This window comes from Ammospiza nelsoni, chromosome 28, assembly GCF_027579445.1.
Source record: "Ammospiza nelsoni isolate bAmmNel1 chromosome 28, bAmmNel1.pri, whole genome shotgun sequence".
Classification (NCBI taxonomy): Eukaryota; Metazoa; Chordata; class Aves; order Passeriformes; family Passerellidae; genus Ammospiza; species Ammospiza nelsoni.
The window spans coordinates 3,636,387-3,645,233 of NC_080660.1; the positions used below are offsets into that span (position 1 = coordinate 3,636,387).

An 8,847-nucleotide genomic window follows, 5' to 3' on the forward strand; every position below is an offset into this window, starting at 1 on the left:
GGCCGGGGATTACCAGCAGCAGCCGGAGCAGGTGTTCCCATCCCGGGGTGGGTCACCCCATGGACGGGGGGCACGGTGTGTGTGTCCCACGGTGTCCCCAAGGTCGGGGTAGAGCCAGAGTATGGGATATATACACACAGATCTATATAGGGCCCCAATCCCCCCTCAAAACCCCCAGCCCACCCAGATACCCCCAGCCCCTGCCGTGCCCAGCTGTTGCAGGAGAGGAGCAGATGTGAGTGTAGGAGTTTGGGAAGCAGATAATCTGTAGGGAATTGGCTGCTAGAAACCTTATTAAAAGACACCACGGAACATCCAGCTGGTGACCCCAGCTTGGACAGAACTGCAGGACAGAAGTTCTGACCCCTGAAAGCTGGGAAACCCATGGTGACCGTGGGGCAGGATCACCTGTGTGTCCCTTCCCCAGAAATGAGACACAGGCCCAGCGTGGCAGTGGTTCTCAGTGTCAGAGCTTTATTCCAGAACAGGAAACATCAGCAGGAGGTGGAGATGAGGGGCTGGGGGGCTGATGCAGCCCCCAAGCCCCAGTGGAGAGACATGGAGCTATAGGCTCCTGTGGACAGACTGCACCAGCTCCTCCAGCTGCTCGCCCAGGGCCACCTCATCCCCGTCATTGGTGATCACCCAGTCAAAGGCCACTCCCTGGTCCAGGCCGCACTCAGATTCGGCGTCGTCCACCCCTGGTAGCACAGAGCCCAGGGAGGCCCCAGGGATGGTCAGGATGTGTCTGTCTGCACCCCCACCACAGCCTCACACCCCAGAGGTGGGAGCCTTGATCCCCAGCCTCCTGCTCCCAAGGAAGGGCAGTGGAGGCAGCAGCCCCAGGTTCGGTGTCACACCAGGCACTCGCTCACCAGTGACAAACACCCAGTTCCTCCTCTTCCTTGTCTCCTCAGTAGCCACCACCCTCACGGTCTGCACCACATCCCCGTAGGTGGCCCGGAACCACTCCACGTCTGAGAGGCGCCGTGTGTCGCTCACCACCTGCACAGGGCTCCATCATCAGCACCTGGCCTGTGCCCCTGGGGAGCCCCTGCACCCCCAGAGCTCACCCACAGCGGCACAGGGCATCAGGGAACCCCCAGAGCTCACCCACAACGACTGCAGCACCCCCAGAGCTCGCCCACACCGGCTGCAGGGTCCCCGTGCCCTCCTGGAGCTCACCCACAATGGCACAGAGCCCCCGGTGCCCTCCCGGTGCTCACCCACACCAGCACGGGCCCCCGTGCCCTCCCGGTGCTCACCCACACCAGCACGGAGCCCCCGGTGCCCTCCTGGTGCTCACCCACACCAGCACGGGCCCCCGTGCCCTCCCGGTGCTCACCCACACCGGCTGCAGCGCCCCCTGCACCGCGGCCCGGCAGAAGAAGCCGGGGTCGGCGCGCCGCTTCTCCTCGCCCCAGCGGATCATGTCCTGGCGGAACTTCTCCTTGTAGGCGCTGGCATCCAGGAGGCGCTCAAAGTCCAGCCCGTGCTCCTGCGGGGAAGGAGGGATCAGTGGGCACGGCCTGGGCAAACAGCATGGCATGGCATGGCACGGCTGCCGTGACACGCCACAGCACAGGGATGGGATGGCACAACACAGCACAGCTTGGCACGGCGTGGTACAGCGTGACCGTGGGATGGCACAACATGTCCTGACATGGCGTGGTGTGGTGCAGCATGGCATAGCATGGCACAGCATCAGATGGCACAGCACGGAGCAGCAGGGAAGGCAGAGAACAGCCAAGCACATGCCCTGGCACAACTCAGTGTGGCACGGCACGGCTCGGTGTGCTACGGTGTGAGCGTGGGACGGCACAGCACGTGGTAGAACACGGCAGTGTCCGGCACAGCTCGGGACGGTGTGGCACTGTGTGGCACGGTGTGAGCATGGCACAGCACAGCACGGCAGTGTCCTGGCATAGCTCGGGCATGGTGTGGCACTGTGTGTCACAGTACGAGCGTGGGATGGCACAGCACGGCAATGTCCCGGCACAGCTCGGCGGGTGTGACACGGCTCGGTACCTTGGCGTACTGCTCCTTGAGGGGCCCGGAGAGGCGCAGAATGGTGCAGACATCAGGGCCCAGCCTGCGGGAGAGGAGTGAGCGGGACGGGCACTGGCACCGGCTCCACTCGGCCAAGTCCCGGCCTCCCCGTGCTCCGGTACCATCCCCGCCCGCCGCGCCTTCCCCGCCCACACGCCCGGCCCCAGTCCCGCCCGGCCCGGTACCGGTTCCGCAGCTCCTCGGCCACGAAATCCTTCCCCGATTTCCTCTTCCCGCTCAGCAGCAGCACCGAGCGCGGCGCCGCCATCGGCGCCTCCGCCCCGCCCCCGACCACGCCCCCGGCCACGCCCCTGCTGGCCCCGCCCCCGGCATCCCGCCCGTCTCATGGCGCCCCCTGCCGGGCAGAGCCCGCACCGCAGCGAGGCTGCCCCGGGGACACGGCGGGTCCTGCCCCCGGTACTGCGCACCCGGCACTTCTCTGCCCTCCCTGCCCCCGGTATCCCGCACCCCGGCACCCCTCTGCCCTCCGTATCCCGCACCCCGGCACCTCTCTCCCTCTGTCCCCGGGATCCCGCACCCCTCTGCCCCTCTGTCCCCGGGATCCCGCACCCTGGCACCCCTCATCCCTCTGCCCCCTGCATCCCGCACCCCTCTGCCCCCTGCCCTCCCCTGCCTCCGGTATCCCGCACCCCGGGCACTTCTCTGCCCCTCTGCCCGCAGCGCCCTCACTTCCTCCTCACACCCTTCATTCTCCTCTGATGCTCCCTTTCCTCCTGCTCCTCCCAGCATCTGCATTTCCCCAGCACTCTTCCCCCCACAATCCCTACTGCTCTTCTGCACCCCGCTTTCTGCCAGAATCTATTTCCCCCAGCAGCCTCTTTTCCCTCCGAGCACCCTTCCTCCTCAACATCCTTATGTCCCCTCTGCACCCCACTTTTTCAACTGTTCCTCACTTACTCCAGCACTCCCCTCTCCTCTTCACTGTTCCTTCTCTAAATAAATTTCCCCCAGTGCCCCCAATACCCATTCTTCTCGCCCAGGAACCCCCTTCCCCTCCAACACACCACATTCCTCTCTGCCTTGCCTTTTCATCAGCACCCCCTCTCCCACAGCAGCCCTTCCTCCTCCCTGCACTCGTTCCTCCCCTCCCACAGCACCTTCCTTGCTCACAGCACTTGAGTCCCCTCTGCTCTCCCCTTACACGCCCTATTCCGCCTCAGAACCCCCATTTCTCCAGCTCTCTTCTCTCAGCACCTCCCTTTCCCCCAGCCCCATTTTCCCCACATCTACACAGCTCTGCCCAGCAGTGACTTTATTCAAGGTGGCAGTGCAGCGTCACACAGTGCATTTGGTTAGGGATGTGGCCCTACTTGGCCCTACAGGGTGTGGGGCACCCCTAGACCCCATAAACAGCATGTGGGGAGCCCTTGTGGGGGGGGGGCTGGCACACAAAGGCCCCCCTGGCTCTACCCACGCGTGCCATGCTGCCTTGGGGCTCTCTGGCTCCACACGTTCCCGGAGGTGCTGCAAGAGAAGGGAAAATGTGATGGGCAGCAGTGGGAGGGAATCCCTGGGGACCCCTGGCACTGCCCACCCCAGCTCACCCCCTGTAGTGCTGCAGCATGAACTCCTCAAAGCCGTCAGCTGCCTTCTTGTCACCCTGCTCCTGCCACGCCACATCCTCCAGCAGATCCTCCACATCATCCACAAAATCCACGAACCGCAGGCGGTCGTGGGCAAAGACACCGTCAGCCCTGAAGGCGCCATCGAGCTGCGGTGCCAGCCTCCCAAATTGTCTCCCCAAGCCCAGCTGCCCCATGAAGCTCTCCAGCAGTTGCAGGAACTGCACCTTCTGCACCGGCTCCAGGGCAACCCCCAGCACTTCCCGGCCCTCCTTGTGGGCACAGTCAGTCACCCCAGAGCAGCCCTGGGGTGCCCGGTACCGCTTGAGCCAGGGCAGCTCATGGGAATCGTGCCGGGGGTGGCTGTGAGATGGCTTCCCCCAGGCTTTGCCTGGCTTGTGCTCACGGGGGGCTCGGGGCTCCTTCTTGTGGGGCTTGCCCTGCTCTCTCCTCTCCTGCTCGTGGGGAGATCCCCTGGCACCATGCTGCTTGTGCCACTTGCTCTCCTTCTCCACCTTGGATGGCTTCTTCCAGGGTGTGGAGAAGGACCTGTCTGCCTCCAGCACCTGGGCCAGGTGCTGCTCCAGGGCGCTCAGCTCCTCCACGAGCCCCTTGAGATCCCCAGAGCCCCGCACACGGTCCAGGGTGTCCGCCAGCTCCTGCCGCAGCGAGTCCAGGCTGCTGTGCCGCCGTGCCGCGGCTTTGCCGTGCCCTGGCACACCCGTGGCACTTCGCTGCTCTGCCCGTGGCTCCCTGGGGCTGCCAGGGCTCCCCGTGGCCTGCAGGCGCCGCAGCTCAGCCTGGGCCTGGCGCAGCGCCGTCACCTCCCGCTCCAGCGCCGCGCGCAGCCGCGCGTTCTCCGTGGCCAGGCTCTGCTGCTGCGCCCCGGCCGCCGCCGCCTCGCCCTCGCTCTTGTGCAGCAGTGCCTGCAGATCCTCCTTGTGGGCCTGGGGCAGGGGTGGGAGGCTGTGAGAGGTGGCAGCAGGAGAGCAGCACTGGGATGCAGCACAGAGATGTGCTGGGCACCAACCTGTAGCTCTGCCTGCATGAGCCGGATCTCCTGGTTCTCTTTGGCCAGCCTGTCCAGGAGCTGGCTCATGGACTGCATGCTCTGCGTGCCCCCATCATCGGGCACAGGGGGCTGCTGCTGCTGGGAGTCCTGGAGGACAGGAAGGTTGGGAGCCCTGGGGGCGTTGGGGACACCCTCTGCCCACACTCAGCCCTGCTCAAGACCCCTCCTTACATTGCTGTCTATGGACAGCAGTGACTCCTGCTCCCCAGCAGCCACGTCCCAGCTCCCCATACTCTCCACAGGGCCTGCAGAGAAGGACACGGGTCTGAATGTCCAGGCTGCTGTGTGATGTCCCCCTGCCCAGGTGGGCTGTCACCTCTACTCACCGTCAGCCACGTCGTAGATACCACCTGGGGAGAGGAGGGGACAATGAGGGGACATCTGGACCCCGTCCTGTCCCTTGGGGCCTTGGCCACTGGGACCCCACTTACCAGTGATGATCAGCAGCCCCACAACAACCACGGCCAAGGCCCCCAGCAGGTACGTGCTCATACTGAGCCCATCATCACCAGTGTGTGGTGTCCCCCGTTGTGGGGCAGGTGTGACAGTGGCGGGCTCAGGACGGGGCTTGTGGCCCGGCCGCCACCGCAGCCCCTCCGTGTTGTCGTCACTGCTGGTGCAGGACATGTCCTCTGTTGTTGGCCCTAGAGGGAGATGGGGGAATCTCCAGGGAGGGTCTACACCTAAACACTGCCAGCAGAGATTCCCCCAGGCCAGCCCCCTGCAAGGCCTGACCTGCTGGGGGGGTGTCAGGGCGGGCTTGTGGCTCAGCCTCAGCCTTCAGCTCCTCCTGCTCATTGTCCTCCAACACGCTGGGCTCTGCAGAGCCATCCAGGGCAGGCTCTGCCCGTGCCTTGGAGTCCTCACATTGCTCTGGCTCCTGCAGACACAGGCACTGGGGTATCCCTGTGTGGGGAGCAGCCCAGCAGCTCCAGCTCACCCCCAGCCCTCCGGTCTGACTCACCCCCTGCTCGCTGCCCTCATGGCACAAGCTCTGGCTGGGGACGGTGGTGGCACCATTGGCAGTCACAGCTGGGGAGAGGCAGAGCAAGGTCATGAGACACCAGGAAGATGACACCAGGCTTGCCCCATACCCCTGGTGGCTGCCTGCCTGTGACTGTGTCCTGGGTGCCTTCATCCTCCTCCTCCTCCTCCGGTTCCTCATCGTCAGACCCGTGGGAGGCTGAGTCCTGCTCTGGACCCACCGTGTCAATGGGCAGACCCTGGGGGAGGGGGTACATAGGGAGACACCTTTAGCCCTGACCTCCATGTGCCCACTCTGCCTGCAGCCCCAGGTGGGCACAGTGGGGTGTGCCCGGGGGTCTCCAGCTCTGGGGGGCTGCCCCCAAGGCACTGGGTCAGGATGTAGCCCTGGAGATCTCAAGCAGTGGGGGTCTGCTCTGGGGGTTACAAGCCCTCACCTCACTGCCTGCCAGCACCCAGCTGCTCTCTGAATCTCGGGAATCCAATTTCTCCGCCATAGGGACAGTGCAGCGCTACCTGCAAGGGGACAGACGGGCGGACACACAGACAGCGGGACACAACTCAGCTCCCAGGACGGGTTGGATGTGACCAGGAGAGCCACGGTGCCGGTGCCAGCCCGTCCCTCCGGCCTGTAGCTAGGAGGCTTTCTGGGAGCCGTCCCGGTGCACCGGCTCTGGGCTGCTCCCCCCCGCCACCAGCTGCCGCCGCGGGGTATTTTTAGCCGGTGATGCGACCCAGCAGGTGGACGGGAGCCTCAGGGCCCGGAGTGGGGGAACCAGGGGCCCCGGTCGGGATCCCACCGCCCCACAGCAAACCGGCAGCACCGGACGGGGGTCTCGAGCAGCTCCCGCCCCTCTCTTCCCCTCCCGGTTCCCCGTCCGGGACTCAGAACCGGCCCGGTAGCTGACAACCCCCTCCTCTCCGCTCCCCACGGCCTCTCCGAGCTGTGCCCGCGCCCTCAGCCCCGTTTCGGCCCCGGTTGGGCGCGGCAGGGGCAGCGCTCCCGCCGCTCCCGGTACCTGCGCCCGCCGCGTCCTGCCGGGAACTTTCCCCGGGGCCGCCGCCACCGCCCCCGCGCACGTGACAGCGGCAGCCAATCACAGCCCGCGGCGCAGCGTCGCGAGGCGGGGGCGGGGCCAGCGGCCGCCACTGAACACCGCCCCCCCCCAAACCCGGTACCGGACAGACACCGACACGCGCGTTTCAGAGTTTTATAACGACGGTACAAAAATTTCCATTAACGGTTGGCTAAAACGGACGGAGCTGGGGTTGGGGAGCGGGTACCGGGAGCATCCCGAGCACCGGAGCAGGGGACACCGGGACTGTCCCGTGAATGTGGAAGGGGGCACCAGGAGCGCTGCACATCCCGGGAGATGCCCCCCGCAAGGGTAAAGACCCAAATGGGGGCAGCACTGTGGAGCACCAGGAAGCCCCAGCCCTCAATGAGCCGGTACACCGGGGCCACAGCAGAGGGCTGACACCGGCACGGCCAGCACCGTCCCCGGTCCCCTGGAATGTCCCGGTGCCAGGCAGTGCCCGGTGAGCAGCCACAGCCAGCGCATAGCAGCGGCTCTCTGGCTGGCAGGGAGGGGCGACAGCTACAAAAAACGGGTGTTTGGTCCTAAATCAGTGTGGGGAAAGCTGTACATGGCGGCTGAAGGGCGGCTCAGCCGTCGTTGGCGGTCACCAGCTGTCCCATGCCCTCCCGGATGTAGACCGACTGGATCTCCTTCGTCTTGAGGCAGAAATCGCAGGCCCAGACGGCGGAGGCCTCGGTGGTGAGCAGCCCGTAGGCGTTCTCGGTCATGCCCGTGCACTCCCGGTGGAACCACTTCTGGCAGGAGGCCTCGCACAGGATGGCGTCCTGGTCGTCGTTCACCTCGTTGCGGCAGGCCCCGCAGGGGTAGACGAGCCCCGGGGGCGGCTGGTGGCCCGAGGCGCTGCCGGCCTTGCCGGGGGCCGGCAGGGGGAGGCTGTTGCTCTCGGGGGTGCCGGCGCCGCGGCCGCCGCTGTTGGGGGCGAAGCCGGGCTGTGCCCCGTTAACGGTGGCGGGCGAGCCCGAGTGCTGCTCCGGGGTGAAGGTGCTGGGGGGAGGGTTCTTGCCGCCCTCCTCGCTGCTGGCGGGGAAGCCGGGATCCGCCCCCGGGAAGGGACTGGCCGTGGGAGGCAGCGGGGGCATGTTCTGCCCGGGGCGCTGCATGGGCGACTGTCCAAAGAGGTTGCTGGGCTGGCTGAAGCGCTGAGGCACCGCTGGTCCCCCGGGGGGGTTGAGGGCTGGCCCCGGTCCCATTTCCCCCCGCGGGGGCTGCCCCATAGTGGGGGACATCATGGGCCCGAAGCCCCCGACGGGCCCCTGCATGAGCTGCCCCATAGGGGGGCTGAAGTTCTGTCCGAGGGGCTGGCTGAAGGGCTGCCCGCCGAAGCTCAAGCCCCCCGGCTGCACGTAGTTTGGATTCTGGGGGGGCATGCTAAAGGCCGGGCCCATCTGCCCGGGGGCGAACGGCGGCGGCTGCCTCCGCAGGGGCTGGGGACCCCCGCCGTAACCGGGGGGCACCTGCGGCGACATCCCCCCCTGCATGCGGAAACCGCCGAACGGGACCGGGCTGCCCAGGAACGGGGCGGGCGCCGCCCCAACCTTGGGGGCCCCGAAATCATCCTCGAAGGGGTTGGAAGCCACCAGGTGATCCACCATGGGGGTGGGCGGCGGGGCGAACTCCGAGAGGTGCGAGTAGGCAGGGCCCTGCGGGGAGAAGGTGGCGGTCAGGGTTGCTGCGGCTCGTCCCCGGCCCCCGCGCCGCCCCGAGCCCGGCCCTACCTGCGTGTTGGATTTGCGCCGCTTCTTCTCGGGGCTCTTCATCTGCAGCCCTGCGGGGACAAGCGAGGCCGCGTCAGCGGAGCCGGGGAGACCCTCACCCACCCCGCTCCCGGTTCCGCTCCCGGTCCCCCCTGCGCTCACCTGCCTTGCCCTGCTTCCGGCCGGGCCCGCCGGCGGCAGCGCTGCCCGCGGGGTGCGGGGGCCCCGGCGGGGCCGGCGGGGCCGGGACCGCTCCCTCCAGCTTCTCTGCGTGAGGGGCCGCCATAGCCCTCACAGCGCGCGCGTCGCCGCCATGGCCCGAGCGGAACCGGAACCCGCGCGGGGCCAATCACACAGCGCGCGAG

At 67.0% G+C, this 8,847-nt stretch overlaps 3 protein-coding genes across 4 annotated transcripts; all 3 read right to left on the reverse strand.

Moving 5' to 3' along the window:
• Nucleotides 1-453: 453 nt before the first annotated feature.
• PMVK (phosphomevalonate kinase) lies at nucleotides 454-2,363 on the reverse strand. The gene is made up of 5 exons (XM_059490450.1): nucleotides 2,235-2,363; nucleotides 2,029-2,092; nucleotides 1,346-1,498; nucleotides 876-1,005; nucleotides 454-701 (listed from the first exon to the last, which is right to left on the reverse strand). The coding sequence occupies exons 1-5, from the start codon at nucleotides 2,315-2,317 to the stop codon at nucleotides 565-567; spliced, it is 567 nt and encodes a 188-aa protein (XP_059346433.1). The 5' UTR covers nucleotides 2,318-2,363; the 3' UTR covers nucleotides 454-564.
• A 944-nt stretch (nucleotides 2,364-3,307) lies between these two features.
• Nucleotides 3,308-6,745, reverse strand: PBXIP1 (PBX homeobox interacting protein 1). Of its 2 annotated transcripts, none has more exons than XM_059490191.1 (11): nucleotides 6,708-6,745; nucleotides 6,126-6,204; nucleotides 5,816-5,927; nucleotides 5,669-5,736; nucleotides 5,440-5,584; nucleotides 5,136-5,348; nucleotides 5,031-5,054; nucleotides 4,876-4,949; nucleotides 4,663-4,791; nucleotides 3,615-4,579; nucleotides 3,308-3,534 (listed from the first exon to the last, which is right to left on the reverse strand). In XM_059490191.1, the coding sequence occupies exons 2-11, from the start codon at nucleotides 6,183-6,185 to the stop codon at nucleotides 3,477-3,479; spliced, it is 1,848 nt and encodes a 615-aa protein (XP_059346174.1). In that variant the 5' UTR covers nucleotides 6,186-6,204; nucleotides 6,708-6,745; the 3' UTR covers nucleotides 3,308-3,476. The 2 variants fall into 2 exon arrangements, with proteins under 2 accessions (XP_059346174.1, XP_059346173.1); XM_059490190.1 differs by having other exon boundaries at nucleotides 5,440-5,599.
• Nucleotides 6,746-6,914: 169 nt separating this feature from the next.
• Nucleotides 6,915-8,803, reverse strand: PYGO2 (pygopus family PHD finger 2). Its single transcript, XM_059490250.1, has 3 exons — nucleotides 8,645-8,803; nucleotides 8,504-8,553; nucleotides 6,915-8,428 (listed from the first exon to the last, which is right to left on the reverse strand). The coding sequence occupies exons 1-3, from the start codon at nucleotides 8,766-8,768 to the stop codon at nucleotides 7,355-7,357; spliced, it is 1,248 nt and encodes a 415-aa protein (XP_059346233.1). The 5' UTR covers nucleotides 8,769-8,803; the 3' UTR covers nucleotides 6,915-7,354.
• Between the last annotated feature and the right edge of the window lie 44 nt (nucleotides 8,804-8,847).

Coding starts and splice junctions, on each gene's coding strand:
- PMVK (XM_059490450.1), bottom strand. CDS start 2,317: ATGGCGGCGCCGCGCTCGGTGCTGCTGCTGAGCGGGAAGAGGAAATCG. Junction 2,093..2,234: donor GCCGAGGAGCTGCGGAACCG/GTACCGGGCCGG, acceptor CCTCTCCCGCAG/GCTGGGCCCTGATGTCTGCA. Junction 1,499..2,028: donor TCAAGGAGCAGTACGCCAAG/GTACCGAGCCGT, acceptor CCTTCCCCGCAG/GAGCACGGGCTGGACTTTGA.
- PBXIP1 (XM_059490190.1), bottom strand. CDS start 6,185: ATGGCGGAGAAATTGGATTCCCGAGATTCAGAGAGCAGCTGGGTGCTG. Junction 5,600..5,668: donor ATGAGGGCAGCGAGCAGGGG/GTGAGTCAGACC, acceptor GGGATACCCCAG/TGCCTGTGTCTGCAGGAGCC. Junction 4,950..5,030: donor TATCTACGACGTGGCTGACG/GTGAGTAGAGGT, acceptor CCTTCTCTGCAG/GCCCTGTGGAGAGTATGGGG.
- PYGO2 (XM_059490250.1), bottom strand. CDS start 8,768: ATGGCGGCCCCTCACGCAGAGAAGCTGGAGGGAGCGGTCCCGGCCCCG. Junction 8,554..8,644: donor CCGGAAGCAGGGCAAGGCAG/GTGAGCGCAGGG, acceptor TTGTCCCCGCAG/GGCTGCAGATGAAGAGCCCC. Junction 8,429..8,503: donor GGCGCAAATCCAACACGCAG/GTAGGGCCGGGC, acceptor TTCTCCCCGCAG/GGCCCTGCCTACTCGCACCT.